The sequence below is a fragment of the Danio aesculapii genome, chromosome 9 (genome assembly GCF_903798145.1).
Source record: "Danio aesculapii chromosome 9, fDanAes4.1, whole genome shotgun sequence".
Taxonomy (NCBI): Eukaryota; Metazoa; Chordata; class Actinopteri; order Cypriniformes; family Danionidae; genus Danio; species Danio aesculapii.
In genome coordinates this window covers 42,365,455-42,391,088 of record NC_079443.1, presented here as the reverse complement: position 1 = coordinate 42,391,088, position 25,634 = coordinate 42,365,455, and the positions used below count along the sequence as shown (strand labels likewise).

The 25,634-nt window shown below is 35.1% G+C and overlaps 1 protein-coding gene across 3 annotated transcripts; it reads right to left on the bottom strand.

Annotated features, from left to right (window-relative positions):
* Positions 1-1,487: 1,487 nt before the first annotated feature.
* Positions 1,488-25,396, bottom strand: stat1b (signal transducer and activator of transcription 1b). Of its 3 annotated transcripts, none has more exons than XM_056465756.1 (23): positions 25,310-25,396; positions 24,045-24,172; positions 23,106-23,250; positions 22,922-23,017; positions 22,751-22,840; positions 22,577-22,655; positions 22,335-22,438; positions 21,564-21,715; positions 19,465-19,623; positions 19,209-19,301; positions 19,004-19,063; positions 18,815-18,844; positions 18,357-18,447; positions 18,212-18,247; positions 15,648-15,731; positions 15,460-15,558; positions 15,232-15,367; positions 12,943-12,998; positions 9,816-9,910; positions 7,956-8,095; positions 7,605-7,793; positions 5,017-5,092; positions 1,488-2,442 (listed from the first exon to the last, which is right to left on the bottom strand). In XM_056465756.1, exons 2-23 carry the CDS (start codon positions 24,170-24,172, stop codon positions 2,424-2,426), a joined length of 2,157 nt encoding a protein of 718 aa, XP_056321731.1. In that variant the 5' UTR covers positions 25,310-25,396; the 3' UTR covers positions 1,488-2,423. The 3 variants fall into 3 exon arrangements, with proteins under 3 accessions (XP_056321731.1, XP_056321732.1, XP_056321733.1); XM_056465757.1 differs by having other exon boundaries at positions 5,017-5,089; XM_056465758.1 differs by lacking the exon at positions 5,017-5,092.
* Positions 25,397-25,634: the final 238 nt, after the last annotated feature.

Here is a 25,634-nt window from a genome sequence, read left to right as displayed (position 1 = left end):
ACTGAGGTAAAATAAATGCTCATATAATAAAGATGTGGCGATAAAAATGTAATTTCATGCAGTGCTTCTTGTACAATCTGAGACCCACTTTATATCAGATATCACTCAGCCAGTGGAGATCGCTGATTTTTAAAGGAAACAGACCTTAAACGCGCAAACAGTTCACCGGAAGCTTAACCCAGATTACTGGCAAATTAAAAGTCCCATTAGCATGCTTCGGCATGCGGATCAAAAACTGTTGACGTTGTCCATCCACAAGATGGCGACAGAGACCGCATAATAAGCCCTTAGAAGAGGAAAAATACAGCGTAGTTTTGAACTACATCTGATCAAATCATTATTAAACTGGTAGGTGACTTTCTAAGGCGATCTCTCTCTTTTGTATGTTGTAGTGCTGTATTTATACCATAGTAATTGTGTGAGATGGGACTCATCTTAAAGTCTTAAAACCGGAGATGGCCATCTGTTTCTAACGAGTCTCCTGTTTTTGCTACAGCAGACTAGTTCAGTAAAAATAAAGAAATAAGAAGAGTTTTCCTTCACAAACACAACAGTAATCTAGTAGTGATTGTGTTGCTTTGGATTTTTCAGGGTTATTTATTGTGATCTCCCAATTGCAACAGAGAAATACTGTAGACTAGACTGATGGCCTTATAAGCCTTATAATCTTCAAATGTGAGCAAAATCACCTGTTTTGTCATCACTTTAGGCATTACACTAGAAAATCATTCAAATACTAGCTTTAAAGTGGCGTTGGTGAAGTAGCAACAGTTCCTGCTGTTCTGACATCAGCTGCAGATGTGAATGAATGGTGGAAGAAAGTAGTTACATTAACAAAAGGGTTTTTAGACTCTCCGTGTTTGATTTTCTTTTTTATATACACGATTATGCGTCGAACTGTTGTATAAATACAATACCACACTCGTAGCAGTGCGTTGTGGCTGTATATCGTCACTGTGGCCTCATGCCAACGCACGCCTCCCACCAGTGCCGATATACATCCATATCGCACTGCTACTCGTGTGATATTACTCTTTTTTTTTTTTGCATTACTTAAACTAATTTTCACGTTTACAACATAGCTTTTAAAGGGTTGAGTTATATATATTTTTTAAATAATCATCCAATATATGTCATTGAAATTTCACCATAGCCTTTTCTAGTTTACTAATCCAATGTTTCCTATAAGCCACTTTTGATACCAAATGATCAATTAGAAGTCAAGTTATATGATATGTTGTTCCTGAAAATTGGATAGGCGACAAGACTTTTGTCAGGAAGTGTACATCGAGTTGCTAAGCCTGTCTGGTTTTTATTTCATTGACCCCTAGATATGAAATGCTTACTGTATTTGTTCAGGTTAATCTTGCTTTGAAAGATGGACTTCTAATGTACTCCCACAACATATAAATTCAGACAACGAGTGTGGCAGTGTACCTTTAATTTTTGTTAACATATGCAAAAAAACGGAAGTGGCAAAAAAAGTGTAAGTATAAAATGGCAGAAATCTTTATTAGTACATCACATTATGTAACACTGTCTTATGTTAAATGATATATTTTTTAACATGGTTTGGGAGGAGCATTATGATATAATCAGCCAATCTGGCACAGGTGAAACTTGTTTATGTAATCTTCCAAACTTGATACTCTGATACATATCCAGCCAACTTCGCTCTATGGTTTCGCTCTATATCATGAGCTTGGGGTTTTCCCTCTGGACAGCACATCAAATACACTTACTGTTTGCTCAATCTGATTATATTTGAGAGCAAAAATAGCAATAGAAACAAAATGATGCTAGCTTGAATAGCAAAAGTGTCCAGTTTCTTTGACTGCAGAAGGTAGGATGTTGTTCGTTTCTGTTAGACTGAAGCATGTTGGTTTGTACATGTGCAATTAAGGCAATGGTATATAAAGATTTTGTGATGTGCAAAAATAAAGTGCTTCACTCCATGGAGAAAAATGTCCTTTTCACAAACAAATGTCTTCACAAAAAAGGATTTTCAGAGTATTTGAAAATATCCATGCCGGCAATATGTGGCTGACAGGTCCACAAACTCACCAAATGTTGTTATTAAAATTCCTAGCAACAACATGAGAGTTACATTCACATTTAAATGTGTGTGTGTATGTGTGTGTATATAACAACAACAGGATACACACTATTTTAGCTATAAAAGACAGAAGGAAATGTCTCCTTTTTCATATCAGTTTTAAATAAATGCAGCAGATCACTAATTTAGTACAGAGAAGACCAGTGCAAAGATATTTATGTTGTCTATTATTGTTTTCTGGTAAATTCTGTACTCCTATGAATGGTATTACAGTATTTTCCTCTTCCAAAGAAAATATAAGTTTGGGCTTCTGTAGATGGGTCAGTGGAGTAGTAGACTTTGTCACAGTGATGTCCTCTTAAAACCTTTAGAATCTTGCAACAGGTCTGAAAATGAGAATAATTAAAAGGGTTTTCAGAAACAGTAATAAGTTTACACAAAAGGAAAAATGTTAAAGGTGCCATAGAATGAAAATGTTATTAAATAGATATTAGGCATGGGACGATAACCGTATTCAAGGTATACCGCGATTTGGGAAAGTCAAGGTTTTAAAACCGCAAAAAAATTATGTAATACCGTTCCTAAGGTATGTGTACGATTTTTTATTTACGTTTTTTTAGGACAACAGTTTCGCCAGCAGAAAAGAAATCCAAAGATGCCATTTTAAATTGTGAAGAAATCTGTGTTTTTGAAACTAATGAAGACAGCAGAAGTCTTCATTTGAATTATTTAGTTTGACATGTTTACTGCTACAAAACATTTTAATTGTTTCTCAAAATAAAATATATTGTGTTCAAAGGGGAATAAAGTTGTTGGTTTTTACCCAGACATTTAAAAAGAATATATTTTAAAGCAGTAATTGCATTTCTGTGAAACCGTGATATTTTTATCCAAGGTTATCATACTGTCAGAATCTTATACTGGCCCATGCCTAATAGATATAATAATAATAGTAATAATGAATGAAGAGTTCAGTGTAAAGAAGTGACATACAAGGAGCCGCCATTGTTTTCTCATTCTCATGGAAGACCCATGAGTGTAAAATCCCAGTAAAACAATCAAGCCAATTGTAATAAAACACCGTCTGTGACATTCCACGTGGAATTAATATATTACAACAATTACGTGTTTTTTCTGATTCCTGAAGGTTAACACAGTTTATAATATTTCCTATGTATGTGGGACTCTTATTTTGGAAACTAAACAGGCTTTAATAAACAATAGGATGCAAGGAGGCAACCATGAATGGCTTTGCAAAATGCAGAATTATAACACTGATTATAAGTTTATTTAGTGCCCTGAAGAGGCATAAGGTCTGTTAAACAGTATATTTTGTTAGTTTAACGTATATATTGTGAAATTTGCTGTGTATGTTTGTAATGATGCAACAACTGTCACAATCACAAGCGATCTAATTCTGGCAAATAGCTGGTAAACACGCAGATCGATTATAGAACTACAAATCCGCCGGTATATGGACTACAAGTTCAGTCATGCACCGCTCACTCACACCTGTTCCGGATTTGGCTGATTAAGCACACACACACACACACACACACACACACACACACACACACACACACACACACACACACACACACACACACACACACACACACACACACACACACACACACACAGCCGGAGGATTGCCAAGGACTGATTACATTAGTTATGGGAGGATAATCGTTTTCAATGTATACCGCAGTTTTGAAACCGCCAATTTTTTCTGTTATAGCGTTTGGTATATGTAAGAATATTTTAATGTTTTTTTTTTTTTTTTTGGACAACAGTATCTCCAGTAGAAACGATGCCATTTTAAATTGTACAAAAAATCTGTGATATTGAAACTAATGAAGACCACAGAAGTCAAAGATTCATTTGAATTAGCCTGACATGTTTACTGCTCCAAAATATTTAAAATGTTTCCCAAATTAAAATATATTGTGTTCAAATGGGAAAAAGTTTTAGTTTTTTACCCAGACATTTAAAAAGAATAAGTTTTAGAGCAGTTATCACAATACCAAAAAACCATGATATTTTTAACCAAGCTTATCATACCGTCAGAATCATATACCGGCCCATGCCTAAATTACATGGACTTTAAAAACAGCACACACACACACACACACACACACACACACACACACACACACGCATCAGGGCTGAGTCTTGTTTAACTGTACTGTGACATTACGACATGTTTCCCTTCCCTTGCCCTCCCTTCCATGTTTGAACCCTGCTTTGTTTTGATTGTTTTTTCCTGTCTGTCTTAACCAGAATTTGGATCCGCACTTGTTTGTTAGCATCCCCTTCACATTACAAAATGCATGTAAATTACTGAAGATAAGCGTTTAATGTACATTTATGCATGATGCCATATTACTCAGCTCTTACTGTGATTTTTGTAGAGTGAAAGGACAACAATAAACTTCAAAAACGTATCTGTTTATGCAGGTTTTATTAATTCCTTGTTTTCATATATATTAAAAAAACACAAATTACAACTCTGAATATATCTCTGTCAGTCCATTTTTTCTGGTATAATTATAATCTAACCTACTTTGTATCAACAACAACAACAACTCAAAAGCAGTTGTAAACCGATCCTAACATGAACCTCTTCTCCACTTCAGATGAAGTGATTATCAGTTCACTATTTGTTTTGCCAACTGAAATATGATTATTTTTCATATGTGTATTTCAGAGTACATCACGCTGTGTGAGCATCAGAGGCATAAGCTGAGAGCAGGATGAGAATGGAGATCATTAATAATCACAACCTTTCCAAATAAGGTAAAAACTGAGCTTTTATTCTGCGGCCAATTTCTTGGGACATAAATAAATGGGCTTTTCTGGATAACATATGAACTTAAGCCACAAACATTTTATGTAGATAACAGAGAAACATAATGCATCAATGCATTCTATGGCACCTTTAATGAAAAAGGATTGCTTACACAGACACCGACATCAAACGTCTGTCTTTGTATGGATTTGCGTGTGAGTTGTTGGGTTTATCTGTCTCCATCTCTTCTGAATCCGAGGGAGAAGAGAATATTATTGGTTTTAACAACACAAATATACAATAGCCCAAATAATTTTGGAGCAGTTCCACTAACATTTTCATAAAGCACATTTTAAAACAGCCACAAGACTGACCAATTTGTTGTACATAAGACAGAGTAAAATATAGAGACAATTATAAAAACATAGAGGTAAAATGTAGAGAAAAAATATAATACATGTAAAAATGAAGCAATCGACAAAACTATTATAATATACTAATATTAAAAAGCCAAACTGAACAGGTACGTAAAGAGTGATTTAAAAACTGATAGTGATGGTACCATTCTTATTATGGGAGGATAATCGTTTTCAATGTATACCGCAGTTTTGAAACCGCCAATTTTTTCTGTTATAGCGTTTGGTATATGTAAGAATATTTTAATGTTTTTTTTTTTTTTTTGGACAACAGTATCTCCAGTAGAAACGATGCCATTTTAAATTGTACAAAAAATCTGTGATATTGAAACTAATGAAGACCACAGAAGTCAAAGATTCATTTGAATTAGCCTGACATGTTTACTGCTCCAAAATATTTAAAATGTTTCCCAAATTAAAATATATTGTGTTCAAATGGGAAAAAGTTTTAGTTTTTTACCCAGACATTTAAAAAGAATAAGTTTTAGAGCAGTTATCACAATACCAAAAAACCATGATATTTTTAACCAAGCTTATCATACCGTCAGAATCTGACCAATTTGTTGTACATAAGACAGAGTAAAATATAGAGACAATTATAAAAACATAGAGGTAAAATGTAGAGAAAAAATATAATACATGTAAAAATGAAGCAATCGACAAAACTATTATAATATACTAATATTAAAAAGCCAAACTGAACAGGTACGTAAAGAGTGATTTAAAAACTGATAGTGATGGTACCATTCTAATCTCAAGGGGCAACGTGTTCCACAACCGCAGACCCGCCACAAAGAAAGCTCTGTCCCCTCAATGTTTCAGTCTGTACTAAGATGAGATTTTGTTCACTCGATCTTAAAGATCTTACGGGAGCATTAAAATGGAACAGCTCTGAAAGATAATTTGGGGCTAGATTATGTAGGGGTTTATACACCAGTGAAACCACTTTAAAACCGATTCTAAATTGGATGGGCAGCCAATGGAGGCCCCTCAGAATGGGGGTAATGCGGTCATGTTTCCTGCTATTACGAATGAATCTAGCAGTGGCATTTTGGACTAATTGTAGACGAGAGATTTGCGGTTTAAAGATGCCACAGTAAGGTGCGTTGCAGAAGCCTAACTGTGAAGTGATAAAAGTGTGGACAGCCATCTCTAATGTAGTGGAATTGAAAACGTGTTTGACTTTAGACAGCAAGCGGAGCTGATAAAAGCTGGAACCAATAACAGAACTGATTATTGATTACATTTTATAACAAATTATCCAAATAAGTTGTGTTTGTTTAGTTTTTTCAAACCTAATTGTTTTTTCATTCATTTTGCATGGGAGAAAAGGGCCAACATTTTCTTTTGTCGAAAGAAATTTCTTAGTTCACTTTAGCATTTGTTCTTTAATGTTGATGCTATAGGGTTGCACAAAACTGGGAAAATGGGCTATATGTTAATTTAGTTGTTATATATTGCTCTAATGATAATGGTTCCCTAGAGCAATGCTGAGAAGTGAAATATTAAAATAGCAAGGCCCCATCTGCTTGGTCAAATTTGGATAAACAACCTAAGCATCACACCCATGCCATCTAGCAAAATTGCTATTGGTATGACATTCAACCATGCTATTAATGACATTTATACATTTTGAAGTGTGACTTTAAGTGTGATTTATTTATTTATAATCAGAGTAAGGTCTTCAATGGCTAAATCAATGGCTAAATCATAAATTGATTGATCTTGAGAAGATCTTTTGACCTTTACGTCAATTTAAGCGCAGAATTAAACACATTCAGACAGTGCAAACATTTTGAAGCAAGCAGGAGAAAATATAAAACAAACTCTTATGCCAAATAATTATAAATACACGTTTTCATCTTTGAAACACTGAATTTCAAAAGTGCTACAGTCAAAATGCTGTATCTTGAAAGCATGGTTTAACATGATAGCTGACATTAATTTAATACATAAAGATAAGCAAATGATTGTATTGTAAAGTCACTATAACTAAATAAACAAAATTTTACTTCTTTTAATATGTTTTCTTTTATTGATATGTGTTTTTACCTGTTTTCTGGTTTTCTCTTATAGTAAAGCACTTTGTTACTTAATGTCTTTGAAAGGTGCTATATAAATAAACCTTTACTTATGTACTTACTTATTTAAACTACTTTTCATGATTAAAATATTGTAAAAACGTTTTATGTGAATTTCCAGGTTATTGGTTTGCATGTAAACTATGACAACACACGACAGGTTATTTCAGTAAACAGATTTTTTTAAATTAGCATAGTTATTAGCATGTTGCTATGCATACAAATGTGCTCGGTGAATGAACCATCTAGTAAAGAGTATCTACCTTCAGATTCGCTGGTATAGTAGCGACCAAAAGCTTCATCTTTTGGGATGTCTGGGTAAAGGTAGATGAGGGGATACACTGGAACCTTCATTGGAGCAGCAAGGATGTAGTCACGGATGATGTTCGGCATGGAGATAGTTGCCAGATCCGCTTTAGTGTAGGGCTTCACCGAATGCATCTTAGGTTCACCTGTATTTTTTGCACAGTTAATGTTTTTGAAATGTGCTATATAAATAAACTTTTACTTACGTACTTACTTAAGTACTCATTTATTCACTTAACACTCATTCAAGACTGCCAGACAGTTAGATATAATGCTGAAAATATAGTTACATTTAATCCAGCACATACCATCCTCTGATTTCTCCACCCATGTGATGGTGATTCCTCCGTCCCGACAGCTTTCACTGAAGCGCAGAAGGAAAGTGCCTGGAGCTTTGTCTCTCAGCATAGCCTTCTCTTGCTTTTTACTCAGAAACCCTATAATATACCTGTGTGGATGAGAAATGAAAAAAAAAAATCAATAAATAAAGGGGTTTGGTATCAGATAAATCTGTCTAATTTCTGAGTGGACCTGGCAGTATAATACTATAATGCTTTAGATGTGCAAAAGAGAAAAAATTGCAAATTGATTTGATTGAAAAAAAATGTATAAAGTAGGTATAAAGCAGAATGAAAAGTAGTTTTCTTTTGGAATAATGCAAATTTACTAGAAAAAATGTGTCTAGAGAATAGCCAGACATACACTTGAAACTGTTTTAAAGTTGAAGGAAATTTATGAGCTTAAACTAAAGCAGTTTTACATTTAACACATTTTTAAAAGCTCAAACTCTAAAGGTTTTAAAGGGTTTTCTGAGAGATTGCTATGAGATTGTTAGGGTGTTCTGTGTGGCTACAATGGCAGTATACCAGGCATTTACTGAGTTGTATCTAAATTGTTGATGTGTGGTTGTAAATGTGTTTCGGCTATTTGCTAGGCATTTGATAAGGTATTCTGTGTAGTTGCTAGGGTGTTTATATGTGGTTACTAGGGTGTTCTGTGTGGTTGCTAAGCTTTGCTAGGAAATTTGCATCAGGCATCCTAGTGTCTAAAAGCAAGTTTAACATTAAAAGAATAGAGACAACTTATCATAATCTGGAGGCCCCACCCACTGGATTGGGAAACAGTTAATTGACTTTTGTATTGTGGGAAGTGGCTGCTTTAAAATTTCTGATGAATAACAAAACAATGTCTAAAAAAATGTGATAATTATTATGAAAAATGTGATATTATGATGTTGCAAACCAGTAGCTTGTAAGTTAAGAGCTACCAGTTTCTAACATTCCTCTAAATATGTTCTTTTTATCCCAAGAGAAGAAAACTCAAATGCAGGGGTCTCAAATTTAAATTGGCGGGGGGCCATATCAGGGACTGGCAGTTCATAGGTGGGCCGCTTTAACTTTCAAGCACAAGAAAAGAGTGGAAACCTATGGAAACCTGCATATCTTGATGTGCATATGAAAAAAAATCTATTAAATGAGGCCATTTGAATCGAATATTAGCAAAATGATCATATTTACACCACCATCATAACGTGTAAGCCATGAAGAAGTGTTTGTACAACACAATACAGGTGGTATAAAACTAATTATAATCAAATGACCCCTCAATATTTACAAAAATAGAGCTTTAGTATAAAATCGAGCACTTCCGGACATATATTTCAACATTTAAATCAGCCCCTGTAATAATCTGCATGTGCGTTACTTTTGACCGCAGGCTGAGAGAAACCCAAAGTAGCCTGAACATATAGTACATTAAATGTCCAATAGGTGGGGGGGGTCAAAACCACAAGTGGCTATATGCAACCGCACAACAATGATAGTGATTCAAAAATATATGTTTTGGGGGCTCGAATCTCATTATATTTTTGACATCAGTTGCGGGCCCCCGAGGAGGGGGGCGCAAATGGCCCACGGGCCGGCAGTTTGAGACCCCTGCTCAAATAGAACAAATGGAAAACGAGTAAATAGTGACAAAAAAAAAAAACATTTTGGGGTGAATTTACCCCAACAGTCTAATAATCTAAGTGAATGTGTAAATGGGAACATAATATTACAGTTTTTAAAAGAATCTAATATGGAACAGATTCGAATAAGTAGCAGACAGATTGTTCCAGTTCCCTGTTAGTGCAGTATTTATTTCTGCATTCGTAACGATGACGCTCTTACCCATCATTCCAGATGTTGAGCAGGTGTCTTTTAATAAGGTCCAGAATTCCATCTATCCACAACCAAAACGGTATACCTCTCTCATTAGGAGACATCTAGGCAAAAACACACTTTGATTAGCTAAAACCAGTTGTTATGACATTGCCCTGTCAAAGCCTATGTTTAGTGGATCTCAGATTAATAAAAGTAATAGTAAGGGCCAGATTAACAAACAAAGCAAACTAATATAAGAGTAAAATCCTGTAAAAGCCAATATGAGTGGAAAGTTTAGTCATCTGATGGCAATGCATGTATTGGATATTACAAAGAAGACAATGATTCATTTGCTTTATCACCAACACAGTAGTTGTGTCTCAGATGACACGCTGTAAAGTAGTCAACATTTGAAGTGAATCAAATACACAGTTTAACAACACCCATTTTTGGCTTAAGACAATTTTACATTAAGTCATTTAGCAGACACTTTTGTCCAAAGCGACTTACGATTGAATTTTGAAAAACTTTTTATTATTAAATTAATCATTAATTTCCAAATAGTACCTGACATGAGTACAGATGCATTCATGGTCGGGAAGTGGTGTAATCAACCTTAGTGTTGATAGTTCCTCCACTTCCGCTACTTGACAGTTGAGTGCATGTAGTGTTCAACATTTCCCTTTTTTTAATTAATTGAGTAAGTGCGGGGAACCATGGTGGCTTAGTGATTAGCACTTGCGCCTCACAGCAAAAAGGTCACTGGATCGAGTCCCAGCTGGGTCAGTTAGCATGTCTGTGTGGAGTTTGCATATTCTCTCAGTGTTCGCATGGGTTTTCTCTGGGTACTCCGATTTCCCCCACAGTCCAAAGACATGTGCTATAGGTGAATTGAATAAACTAAATTGGCCGTGGTGTATGTGTGTGCATGTGTGAGTGTATGTTTCCCAGTACTGGGTTGCAGCTGGAAGGGCATCCGTTGTGTAAAACATATGCTGGATAAGTTGGTGGTTCATTCCACTGTGGCAACCCCTAATGAATAAAGTGACTAAGCAGAAAGGAAAATGAATGAATGAATAAATAGTGTAGAATAGTGCTTAAGTGTGCAGTTTGGGACGCACCCAGTGTATAAACTAGTGCAAATGATGTTGCAAACAAGCCAGTGATGATAATGTGCATCTAATATACTATCAACAAATTAACAAAATGCTATTTAGGCATTACATAATGGAACAAGTGTGTGTAAGCTGACTAAAGCAAAAAGTAAAAATAATAAGTCATAATATTTGTGCAGATTATGGGCAGAGATGTGCAATATAAGTCAAACTAGAGTGTTTACATGACATATAGAACCAAAGAGTATAGAGATAAGATTTTTCCAGATTTTTATTTGTCAGTGCAAGGGAAAGGGTTTTAAATGTTAGTAAAACTGTAAAATATTTAGGGCATGTCATTACTAAGAATATGTGTGATGATAATGATATGTAGAGGGAATGTTGAAAGTTATATGCTCAAGCAAATATGCTGGTGAGATTTATTTGTGTACGGAGCAGGTTAAGGTAAACCTCTTTAGAACTTATTGCAGGCTTTTATACACAGCTCCTGGTTGGTGTAATTTTAAAAAAGAGAGTCTCCATGAGTTGCAGGTTACATGCAATGATTGTATGAGGATTCTTCTTAAAAAACATAGATGGTGTAGTGCTTTATTCTGGAAGGTAGGAGTTCGATCAATTTCTTGCTTTGATGAGAAACGTGATCTGTAAGTTCATCTGTCGATTGAATAATTCTCAGAATAGCATTTTACAGTTTTTCTCAGTGGCTTTGGTGCATTTCTCACAACACTATTTACATTTGCACAACAGTTGATGCATTTCTCAAAACCATTATTACAAACTGCAAAACCTAGATGATAACCTGCAAAAGCGTGTCACTTGCTCAAAATGGATAGCTCATTCCTCAAAAGCAAGTATTGACGTCAATGAAAGTGTCATAAAGATGAAAAGTCCAGACACCATTGTTTATGAACAAGATAGTCAAATGTCTTTGTCATGTTTTCATTATGACAGTTTACTCTGTACATTTATTCCAATACAAAAAAGTCAGATATTGGTGACACGTCCTGAAAATCCTCAAGACAGCACTGTATACTATTTGCACAGCCACTTGAAAACTACAGTAAAGTTAGACATCACTGCATTTAGTGAGGTATCTGAGAACAAGACACTGGATATGTATGTTTCACATTTTGACTGCATTTGCTCTTCACAATTCTAATATATTCACAGCATTGTGCAAAAGAATAAATACACCCTTATTGACAAACATAAACTCCCTTTGGGGAGAGCTGTGCACAACTGTGAACAATATTGCAGTACATATTGGAACTAAACCTACAACATACATACTGTAGGCCTGTAAATCATTCATGAAGTTGTTTAATTTAGAAGACATTTTCAGGAAAAAAAAAAAAAAGATTTAAAGATTTTTATTAAATTTTCTTGACAGATTTTGACATCTCGTTCAACATTTGTGTGTGTAATGACTCAAGTAATGAAATGAGGACTATTAGTTTTATATGGAATGACTATTCAGCATTCACAAGTTTAGTTAACTGACATGACATAAGCAAATGATAATGTTATAAACAGCAGAGAGTTGTCTGAAAGCAATTGAGGCATGTCCAAAAGCATTCGCAATTTGCTGGAGGGAATGAGAAACTGCTACTCTGATGTGCACAAATGACTAATGGTTTTGAGAAATGCATTAACTGTTGTGCAAATGTAAATAGTGTTGTGAGAAATGCACCAAAGCCACTGAGAAAAACTGTAATGATGTTGATAAACCCTAGATTTACTGAGGTGCATTATCAGTCACCTTTGATGAAATATTGGCATAACTGTCTTTTTTATGTATATTGTGTGGTTTGTATTGTTTTGTCTGTCTTTTGTACTATTGGACCTAGTGTCTAGAATAAAGAGAGTATATTTATTCGCTGCATGCCTTCGGATGTTCTTTAGGCTCCTCTGCAGTCTCGCTAAGTTTTGTTTTAGCAGTAAATCATGTGATGACAGTGACAGCAGAGGCACAAACAAAAGTGTGGTTGGTCAAAGAAAGCGAAAGCAACATTCTCGTCTTTGCTTCAATATAATCCCACCTTACAAAATGCACTCCACTGGATGAGTCCCTCAGGGTCACCTTGGGCTTTGTGACCTGAAAACAGATAAAGTACAGTAGATAAAAGCTGCTATGCATGAAGATATGGAGCTGCGCACCGGTGGAGTTACACTGATCTGAATGAACTGAACTGAACTAAACTTAAAGAGGTAGTCCAGAGTGTTTTTTTTTCTTTCAATTTTTTTTTTATCTTTATGTTGTCATTTATTTTATGTCCTTCAAAAAAAGTAATTTACATTTTTTTTTCGTTACAACAAGTAGAACAAGTTTTGTTACATTATTACAAATGCATACAAATGCTTCACAGCAAAGACAAAAATAAAAGAAGATTATAAAACAAATTTAGAAAGACATAGTCATTAAGTATTCTCACAAAAAATCCAGAAGGAGGACCAAATGCACCAGAACACCTCAGATCCTTGATGTAGATCATAAGTCAATTTTTCCAGTGGTAGGAGTCTGATTGCCTGACTCAGCCACATATTGACTGAAGGTATCTGTGCACTTGACCGTAATAATAATATAAATTTTTTGGACAAGTATATACAAAAATTCAATACACATTCCTTGTCATGATCGAGACAAAGTTCCGATGTACAATTCATAAGGTATACTTTTGGAGACAAAGTAAAAGTCTTTCCAATTATTTTTTGAATCTTTTTGTGAATCTCTATCCAGTACATTTTGATTTTGTCACAGTCCTGAAATACATGCATCACTGTGCCAATGTCTAACTTACATTTGCAACATAGCTGGGAACAATTGGGAAATATTCTATGGAGGTGAACTGGTTTAGATAAATCCTGTGAATACATTTATAATTTTGCTCATGAACTGAAATTGAAGTACTTTTGGGATAGATGTTTGAGCAGGCAGATAGCCACTCCTCATCACTAAAAATAGACCTCAAATCCTTTTCACATATTACCCTTAAATAATTAAAGTTTGAAGGACCAGTATTAGAGAGCAATGTATATAATTGAGAGATCTTTTTTTAAGCTTACATGAAGAAAGAAAAAAGCTGTTTTTCTATTTCATTAAAACCTTACCTTCTTTTAACTGTAACTCTAAAAAGTGTTGAATTTGCAGGAATTTATAAAAATCTTTACTGGGAAGACTAAATTCCTGTTTTAACTTCTCAAATGATTTTATTTGGCCATCATCGAAAAAGTGACCCAATTCCGACACTCCTCTTGATCTCCATGTCAAAAGGCTTACCTGTATTGTAGTGGGAAAATCAGGATTAAGCGTAATAGGTGACTTTGAACACAACTTATTTAGGATGGATAAATATTTCTAAACATCCTGCTACACCAAAAGCATTTTTGTTGTCCAGATTGTATTTTAAGGTGTGGTTGTGTTTATAAGATGCAAAGCAATGTGTGCTCATGCTTCATTTGTAAAAAAAAAAAATCACAATATTTTCAAATTTATCTTACTTTAATTATATACTGCTACTCGGCTAACATGAAAACGACTGTCATATTTCCTAGTTCCTCCAAAGGCCTGCCCTAAAGAGGCACTGATTGGTCAGCTAACACAATGTGCTGTGATCCGTGGATCGGATCTACATCAGTCAGTTTTCAGCTGAATTCAGCACTGAACTGGAGAGATCCTTTAAGCTGTTCTTTGTCAAATGCTAGAGCTACATCTTTTTATATATATATATATAATTCTCTGGAACCTAATTAAAATTAAATTGTAAGCACTTCTCTCTTTGTGCCGTGTCCTTTAGACGCTCAAATACAAAAACAGAACACTCTTTGTGAAAATAGCAGTGTTTGGATAACATTTTAGCTTTCTCTGCTATAACATTGCAGTGCATCTGGCCACGCACCTTTGCTGCGCGAGCTGTATGCGCATAACCTGAAGGTTTTATGACCTCATTAACCAGGATGTGTTTTTTGTAGTCCCCAAGTTCATTCGCTGTAGGCTTTGCTAAGCTAACTTTGTGAAAGCCAATGTCTCCCTTTGCATTGAACTTTGAGCGTATTACATTCAGAGATGTTTTTTATGTTCACACCTCTACATTACACATTAACTAAAGTTTATGATATTGTAGTGGACCACCCCTTTAAACTAAACTGAAACGAATCAATTTTAATTTAAATAGAACTACACCAGCAGTCAGCACCACTCTCATCACTGCCTTACTTTATTCTTTAATCTTCATGGACATTAAGCTGCATTGACACAATCTACATGGTAAAAAAGCGCTACAGAATTAAAGATGACTTGAATTGAGTGATTATTCATTGAATCATCTCACCTAGAAGTTTGTCAGCCAGTGTTCTCAGCTGATCTGAGGTCAGCGCTCGTTTGGTGACTGAAGAAAACTGCCAGCTTATGACTTTTGAAAGCTGATGCCATTTCACTGGTGGTGGATTCAAGAAGAACGTCAGATTCTGAGACAGAGCGAGATCAAGAGGGTGAGTCAGAATAAAGACGTTAGCGGAGGAGGAAAATGTTGATGATGGTACCGTAAATGGGTCCGTACGTGTGGTTCACTGCTGAGCATGTTGTACCACAAGATTGAGCCCCAGGCACTGGGTAACTGGTTGACATGTGAGATCACCACAATAGGAAGTGATATGATCTGTTTAAATTAAAGCAAACCGGTTTGGTTAGAATTACTGGACTTATCAAGTGTTTGTACTAGAGTAGCAAGTTTTCACAGCACTTTACCGATAAATCAACACTCAGCTCTGGCTGAATAAGTTGAGTTTCAAAGCTAAGTAGGTGCATCTCCTCTGTAACGATGAGAGGCGTCTGAAATAAATATATATAAAAAACATTTGTTAATGCTTTTATTACTTTATTTGACATTATTGCACACAGTTAAAAATTGTTACATTTTTGTTATTCACAAGTGTTTGCCATTTATTTACGGTCGTGAATTGCATTATGGGATGCTGATCTCTGCTCTGTTAACTTTTGATGTTGAAAATCCAACTCTACAGTTTAATAAAGCAACTTTTATTAACATTTTAGTAGTTTGAAATAATATAATGTATAAGAAATAATATAAGTCTGACAAATAAGTCTGTAAAATAGCGGAAAAATTAGTTTTTGCAGTAATATACAACACCAACCCAGACATTATATCACTTTAAATTATTGAAGTGTTAATAAAAGTAACCTTTTTTTTTACTTTTCAAGGTTAAAAGTTGCTGGAAGAAAGATCAAGGTCCCATAATGCAATTTAAACGCATAAATAACAAAAAAAAATAAAAACATGAATCACAATATGCTAGGGCTGCACCATATATATTTTCATTAAATGTCGCCTACGCTATTGTTGTCTATTGGAAGGAATGCATCAATAGAGCCACCATCTTTGTACAGGGAGGGTAGCGCTCCTTTGAATGTGGGAATGTGGGACCAAGATGCAGTGGAGGACTGTCCATCCAGAGCCAGAGATATGTACACATATATGCACATCTATAATCTATAACCCAGTGGTCAGTATGCTAATATTTTTTTAAATTACGAAACTTATAATTTTACATCACTTTTCTACATCAATGGATAAGTGACTGCACGGTTATTGCCGACAAAGAGCATGTGTTTGTGTGCATGGAAATGTATTATCTTCCCTCCCTGTTAAATTTGGTTTAATCCATGTCCTGAAATTCTAATGGAGGGAGCGATTCGTTTGTGAATGAATATCCGTCATGAACGACTCATTTACTTATCCGACAATAATACCAGTTTCTGATTTTATTCAACAAAACTAGCTAGGCCTAGTATTTAGTTTGAGTTGGTGCTACTTTGCCTTATGGTCAGTGCACTGTATTATCATCAATACTAGTTTTAGCACAACGTTTTGTAACATACAAAAACGTAAAAAACGAAATCTTACCAATGAAATGTTCTGCCTTTGTGCTTTGTTTTCTTTGTTTGCTCGTTACTACACCTGTACACAGTGCTAAAGTCTAGCATCTTCACATTGGCTTTAATCTTGACTAGTGCGGTTGAATGACATTTGTCCTGGGAGCACTGTACAAATGTGGTGGCACTATTGATTCATGCTCTGGGTCCGTATGCGATATCTAGTGTATATATCTATCTATGTTGTGTTTGGATTATTAAAGTTGATCAGCATCACAATTCAGAATACATGAGATTTGTGTAGTCACAAAACAGAGTGAAATGTTATCCTTTGCATTTTTTTTAAATGCATTTCAAGGGTTTACGCTTAGCTGATGATTGATCATAAAGTTTGTTTGGCATGCTGTTCCGGGAGAGAGCCCTGAGCTCATAAGATCCTCGAGCGCGGGGCTCCCTCCCGTTTGCAAGGCAAGAGGGGAGTTTGAGCCCAGGTAGATCTCAAGAACTCCCCTGCTGTGGTAACTAATGAACAGATAGTGACTGATCTTAAGATATAACTACTTACTAGGAGCATGTCTATGGTGCCGAATTGGATTAGTCAATTAACTTGCATGCTTTTTGGACGATGGGAAGAAACCGGGAAGCCGTGGGAAACCCACCTGAGCACAGGGAGAACGTGTAAACCCTGCACAGAAACATTGGCTGGCTTGGTAAGGACTAGAACCAGTTACGTTCTTGCTGTGAGGCAACAGTACTAACCACTGGGCCACCGTGCCACCCATCTAGGAAAGGAGGAGGAGTAGGGGTGGAAGGGGGATTCTTCAAAACGAAGATGGCTGTTATATGGAACTTAGGGTATTTATAGTGGTTTAGGAATCGTCTGATTGGTGAATCATAAACTGAATAATGCGGGACCGGCTGCAAGCAATCATAAGCATGTGATCCTGTCGAAATTAGTTTAGAAATAAACTTCACTTCAAAAGAGTTTAAAGCCAAAACTGACATTTGTAACTTTCAACTGAATTAATAATATAAGGAAGTTTATGCAGTGCTATTTTACAATTTATATTACATTTGATTATTCAATTTATGTACCTAAATACTGTTTAACTCTCTGGAAAATCATAGAGTTCTTTGTTTTTCATTGCTCTATTGCATTTATTTTTGCTTGCAATTTGTTTATTATTTTTCATCCATGATTCACATCCTTCCAAAATCACCACAGTCAGTCTAAATTTAAGATTTCAATCAAAAATAGCACTATTACACCATCTGGTGAACATTTTATTCATATCGCAATATATACACTGAAAAACAAAATGTTGCAATGTCAATTTTTTTTCAATATCGTGCAGCCCTACAATTTAGGGAAACTGTTAATTTACAGATATTCTAAAGTGCATGTTTTTTTGACCTACCTCATTGGTTCTGCTAGTTTTCATTTCTTTTAATTGCTGAAGTAAACAGTGAAAAAGAAAAAGGAACAATTAAGTTTTGGATTTGACATGATCATGTGTGTATGAATCAGCTGTGTATTATTCTGTGGTTTTTTTAACATCATACCAAATGACGAAATTCAGCCGCTAGACATTCACTGGATTCTTCTAAGTTCATAACTTTAGTATTCGTCCCTAATATGTTGAATTTTCGACCTCTGGAACATTAGAATATAAGACAATGTTGTTATTTCAGCTGGTGGCATACTGTACGTAAAATGACAATTGTGTTATACAAAAGATAAATTGTTAAAACATATATTCAAGCAAAACAATCTGAATAATTTAACAGTTGTAATTAAGCGGTTGTCTTATCACATTGATAAATGTTGTCTATAGTTAAGTAATATAGCGGTCTTGTTCAATTGTGGGTTGCAGAGGATTTTGTGGTTGATGTCTGGGCCACAAGATATTACATTGGAATCCTTGCTATATATCTAAATGCTTTGTCACAGTCAAGATATAATTTCATAGTATTAATAAACCATATTTGTTCTCTGAAATTCTGTGTAATATGTTACTTACCCTTTTATTGTGTCCCTCTCTGTTAAATTTCTACAGGAGGAAAACAATAAAAACCATAAGATAGATAGATAGATAGATAGATAGATAGATAGATAGATAGATAGATAGATAGATAGATAGATAGATAGATAGATAGATAGATAGATAGATAGATAGATAGATAGATAGATAGATAGATAGATAGCTTACTTGTCAATAGAAACTTTCAATTTCAGTTGACAATTCAGTTCAGAGAGTTTGACTAGTGACCTACAAAATAATATAATATAAAATGGCATATCGGACTGAATATTGACATTGAATCAGCATCACTGGAATTAAAAGCTTTTCTTCAGAACCATCAATTAAAATGAGTCAAAGCAGCATTAATGATGGTAAGATGAAAGAAACCCACCTGATCTTGACGGTGAACTGAACTCCTGTTTTTATTACCAAGGGTCTCTGAGGATGTGTTGGCATACAGGGCTGCCTCTCCACAACAAGAGAACTGGAATACACACAAAGAAAGATCACAACCCCCTTCAGCCTGTTCAACACTTAAATCTGACACACGCCATAATATATAATCACATTCTTCTTGCTTTTCCTCTTTTACTACAGCTTGTGTGCTACACATAAAGTCATCTTCAGGGTGAGCTGTGGTGTCTCACTTTAATATGAGGTTTTTGAAGAGTGAAATGGCCTGTTCATCCAGCTGGCCCCTTCCTACATTTAGCGGGTCGTTGCTGTAGGTGAATTTCTGGACCAGTTCCTGAACTTTCTTCAGCTGCTGACGGATCTGCTGGAGACACTCTGCCACCACTGTAAACCTGGAGAACAAGTCACGCTTTAGCTAGTTATAAAATACTTGTACACTGCATATATTTACATTTAGTCATTTAGCAGACGCTTTTATCCAAAGCGACCTACAAATGAGGACAAGGAAGCAATTTACACATCTTTAAGAGCAACAGTGAATAAGTGCTATAGGCAAGTTTCAGGTGTGTAAAGTCTAAGAAGCAAAGCATTAGTAATGTAAGTTTTTTTGGTTTGTTTTTTTGAGAGAGAGTACAGTTAGTGGTATAGCCAGAGAGGCAGTTGCAGGTTAGGAAGGAAAGTGGAGACTAAATAGTTGAGTTTTTAGTCGTTTCTTGAAGACAGCAAGTGACTCGGCTGTTCTGATGTAGTTAGGGAGTTCATTCCACCAACTGGGCAGATTGAATGCGAGAGTTCGGGAAAGTGATTTCTTCCCTCTTCGGGATGGAACAACGAGGCGATGTTCATTCACAGAACGCAAGTTTCTGGAGGGCACATAAATCTGCAGAAGTGAGAGCAGATAAGAAGGAGCAAAGCCAGAGGTTGCTTTGTAAGCAAACATCAGAGCTTTGAATTTGATGCGAGCAGCAGCTGGCAGCCAGTGCAAACGGGTGAGTAGCGGAGTGACGTGCTCTTTTGGGTTCATCAAAGACCACTCATGCTGCTGCATTCTGAAGCAGCTGAAGAGGTTTGATATACTGTATACAGTAGCACAGATAGCAGCAATACAACCAAAAGGAGCTCCTTCCTAAGACCATATCCAATTTGTAAATTTATTATAAATGCCTCTCTGCAAGAGTTATCAGATAAAAATTGCTATTTTTGTAATTAGTTACAAATTAAAACCTCAATTTTAGACAAATCAAACATAGGAACAAGAGTTACAAGGTACAAAACTGACACTATTCGATTAAAGGGATATTTGACACAAAAACTAAAATTTGCTCACTTCAATAGAAGCAAAAACAAAGTCTATGGAGGTCAGTGGTTACAGATTTCCAGCTTTCTTTAAAGTATCTTCTTAAGTGTTCAACAGATAGAAAAAAAGTCAAATATGTTTAAAACAAGTCAAGTGTGAGTAGATGATGAAAACTAAAAGATGGAAAATTAAACTTGTTGGTTGTATCTTTTGAAACAACAGGCGCTCATTCAAGCTCAACTGGTTGCAACTTGTTAATCGACTTTTGTCCTGGAAATGGTGTTTGAGACCCATTTTCTATTGTTTGGTGGGTGTGCTCTAAATGTTAACCACAGCTCGCAAGGGCAGTGACTTACATTGAGCATATGTTGCAGCATTAAACATGTATTTATGCCAATATCCACACCACCGTTTCCCTTTTAAAAAAACTATTAGCAATGTTTTGTTGAAGAACAACCCAGATATTAATTAACTATTTTGAAAGTGACTCATGTAATCTCTGCGGTGCATCGCTGGAGTGGGTGGAGGAAGTTTTTTTTTTTTGACATTGAAGGCACTGTTATTTTCCCTGGCATGCAGATGGCCCTCCCATCACGCAAATCTGCATCTATTGTGAAGTGAGTTTGATGAGCGAATAAAGAGAGTAAACTCAAGCCGTGTCTAGTGTGAAAGCCCCAATACGGTTCTTCCAGTTGTGATTGTGTGGAGAAGCAGCACTGTTTATTTAGGGTTTTAGGGCTGGCTCTGTGCACAACATTTATCATCTTTGGTGCTTAGATTTTCTAGATCTAGTGAACGGAAAACCAAGGGTGTGTGACGTCATTAGCATGGCGACACAGGACACGGTCAATAGTGTCACTAGTTAAAATTGCTGATTTCTCTGGATTTTAACATTGTTCGAAACATTTGGTATAATGTAAAAACGGAAATCAGCAATCATATAACACCGTTCTTGTGGTTTTTGGAAAAATCGTGCATATTGTGCCTTTAATGAAGGATTATTATTAGAGGTAAAAGTGCCCTCTAGGTTCTCACCAGTTCTGCAGTTGATCTAGACATGCATTAGGTGGTCCTCCGATACAAGCCATCTGCTGTCTCTTCTTCCACTCGGGTAACTCTTCTGTTATCAGTGTGAACTGGATCTGCTCTGCTAACGTCAGTACATTAGAGATTTCTTTCATCACCACCTGCACACACACATTCACATACAGTACAGTGCTCAGCATATATAAGTACACCCCTCACAAATCTCTCATTTAAATATTTTCTATTGGAAGCTTTACAATATTATATATGTGCATATATATATTAGATTAGTCAGTACCGTAGTCAAATCTGGAGCTAATCTAACAAAATAATTTGTGATAACGATCCAAAATGAGTACACCCAAATGTATATGTTAGGGAAAATGTAAAATATTAAAAGAGCAAAATTCAAGAGAGACAAAAAATGTATAAAATTTTGTAGTTTGTAATTTATTTATCCAATATTTTGCATGAATTTCAATGTATTATCTTTCAATTTATAAAGATGAAAATATTATTTTAATAAATATATCTGTTTAATAAATCTGTTTTGTTCAAATGCATCATCAAATATATTACCTATATTCACTGACAAATGGATAAAAATGTTCATTTTCAAAATGGGGTGTACTCATTTATGCTGAGCACTGTATAATATTAACACAGTCATATATTTATAAATTTATGCACTTAAAATCAAGAAAATGATACTGAAGGAATCCGCAATATTCCAATTTCGTAGTCTAATTCATAATATTGCAATATAATCTTGATCTATACCTCTCTTTTCATGCCTAGCACAATAAACATTTGCCAATTTGCCATCTCCTCCTCCTGGATCTCTTTTGATATCGGGCCATTCATTTGCACACCTTCAGCTTCAACTGAAAATATAAAATGGATAAACCACACACCATTTGTGTTCATTCAAAAGCTGTCAAATGTAGCTCTGGTCTCATACAGATTAAAGAAAAAAATGGTGTAACGCCACGATGAAATACTAAAAATGTAGCGTATGTTACTTCGACTCTGTAAGCTCTTCCTCTTGAAGTCGTAATCATCTTGCATATTCTCCAGAGCCTGAACGTCCTTTTCCATCTCCTAGAAGCAAATTAAAATAGCTGGATTAAAATAAATTATATCTAAAAAATAATATGTCAGCTACACAGCCTTTTTATTATTGGCAGATGATTCACCTGCACGCTCATCTTCAAATTGTTGACTTTATTGACCAGCTCATTTTGATGTTCCATCATGATGTTCCCCTGCAATGAGTCACTCTTACCCTAAAAATAAATGACCAACATCAATGATTACTCAAGTGCAGCTTCGAAACGCTGTCTTTGATGCAAGACTAAAAGCCTTACTTGAGAACTAAGCGCAACTTGCAGTATCTTTCTCTCTTTGTTCAGAGTGCTGGATATGATCATAGCCATGTGAACAGGATCCTCTTGGAAGTGCTCCTAATTGGAGATATGTCCATTATCTGTCAGATATCTTTTTAGGATAGTGAATGCAATCTTGTTAGAAATCAATATAATAATTTTTTACCTGTAGGTTGCGCTTGATTTTGCGAATATTATGCTGTAAGAGGAAGTTGTTTCCCAGATTGAGACGGCTGTAGTGCTCATCCAGTTGGTTCAGGAGCTCATGGAAGCGAACGATAGCCAGAGATTCATTACTTGCAATGGATTCCCTGCAAACAACACTGACTACGTTTACATGGACATCAGTGATTGAATTATTTGCCCTAATCTGAATAAGACAATAATATGTTTAAGGTGTTTACATGAGTTGCTTTTTGAATGTTATGTTATGTTATGTAATTCGATTAACGTCATTGTGTCACCACGCTATTCACGTTTCCTCCAGAGTATCATGTAATTTCGGGTGTTTCGTTTTTAATTTTTCGACTTTAACTACAGTTTGGCACTTTCACTTTCATTCAGGAACATTTCATGTATGCCCCAGTGACAATTGAGATATTAGATGCGAGTATGAACTGCTGGAAGTCTGGAAGTTTGCTTTTAATAAAATTTGATATAGCACGCCATATGGCAAAAAAAAACTCAGCATTTCGCTGTGTATGTGTCTGTGGTCCTTCACTGACTTGGTAGGTGCAGAGAATAGTGTCAAACAGCCGTTTGTGTATAGATTATCCTGTCACGAAATGCGGCAAATATCCTACATGATGGCAATATTATTATTGCGGTGTTTACATTTCTGTACTGAACCTCAATAATGGCACTAAAATCGGCATACTCCACATGTCTTAATTCTATTTCTGTTTAGTTCAATTATGATCTTAATCTGATTAAATTAATCAAAAATCACTGTTTAAATGGTAGACTCTTAATCAGAGTATTGTCTTAATCGAGTTAAAATCAGATTATTGATGTCCATGTAAGCATACTTATTATCTCAAAATTATGATGTTTGGCAGCAATTTATCATGGAAAAAAGTGTCAATTATTATTTTGATAATCTCACCAGTCATGACTCTCAATCCAGTGACATAGATATTGTCGGATCTCCATTGGGAAAGCCTCATCGTAAAGCTGATCCACTTGCTCTAAATACATGGAGTCCAGCAGCTGCAGCTGGTTCCAGAGCGTCATCTGCAAACAAAAAAAATGCAACCCGTTATGAAATACTGTAAGAGCGTTTACATAAAACATCCTCTCAGTGTTGACATATCTCACCAAGCATCTTGTTTTATGTGCAATTGTGTTCACTTTAGAAGCCAGTGTAATAGAGCAAATTTGTTGTTACATTCACTACTGGTCAAAAGTTTGGGGTCAGTTTTTGCTTTTAATGTTTTTTTTTTTAAGAAAATTATTCTGTTCATCAAAGCGGCATTTATTAATTGTAAAAACAAATTCAATTGTGTAATATTTATTAAGATTTTAAATAACTTCTTATTGTATGTAGTTTCAAATGAAACTATTACTCCAGTCATTATTGCTTTTATTACTGTTTCCTTTAATAATAATAATGTTAATAATAATAATAATTAATATTAGATTGATTTCTGAAGGATCGTGTGACTGAAGACTGGAGTAATGAAGCTGAAAATTCATCTTTAAAATCACTGGAATAAATATTTAAATTAGATGATAATCTACTTTTGAACAGTTATTTTATAGTGCAATAACATTTCACTATTTTACAATTTGTACTGTATTTTTAATTAAATAAATGCAGCCTTGGTGAGCAGGAAAAGCTTATTGTAAAACATTTAAAAATCCTACTGACCCCAAACGTTTGACCGGTAGTGTATATTTATATATTTATGTTACATAATAAATTTGACTTTCTTAAATTATTAGTCATTTTAATTAATAATTTAATTAAAAGTAGTTATAATGTTACAATTATTTTAAAATGTTAATTTATTTTAACTCATTGTGAATTGTAAAAAGTTTGATAACCATCAAATCCATGCATACAAGATATTTTGCATAAAAATCATGCAGATATGATCATATGAGAAAAATGAAATAGCCAACTATAGCAGAAAATTATTTTAAGGGATCTATTAAGAACTTCTAATCTGTGCAATTAATTGGCTTATTTAACACGTTTTCATTTTGTAAAATGTATTAAATTAAATGGCAAATTACATGATATGACATATACTAATATTTTATTACATTATAAACAAAAACGCGAGCTCCTTTGCGTGGCATTTCATTATCACCAGCTTTCCCATATCATTTCGCATGAACAAACGCTAAAAAAATAACATATATTACCTTTCAACATGGACGTTTAGTCAAGCCACTAAAGGAGTGCTTCTCAGGATAAGCAGATAAAACACGCGTAGACTAAACTGTCTGCTTCAGCCTTTTATTCTCCTCAGTGACTTCGTAATTATAAAATGCTCACACAGGTACAGCCCATATTAAGATTTCAGACCAATCGTACCGCTTCAATTACCATATTTAAATACACCAGCGATGACAACCAATCACGTTCTGATGCGTACAGTAAAACCACACCTCCTAACCAATGGCTGTTCCAGGGAAGCGCAGCCCTCCCTTTACTCTCACGCTCACAACAGAATAGGAACTGATAAGA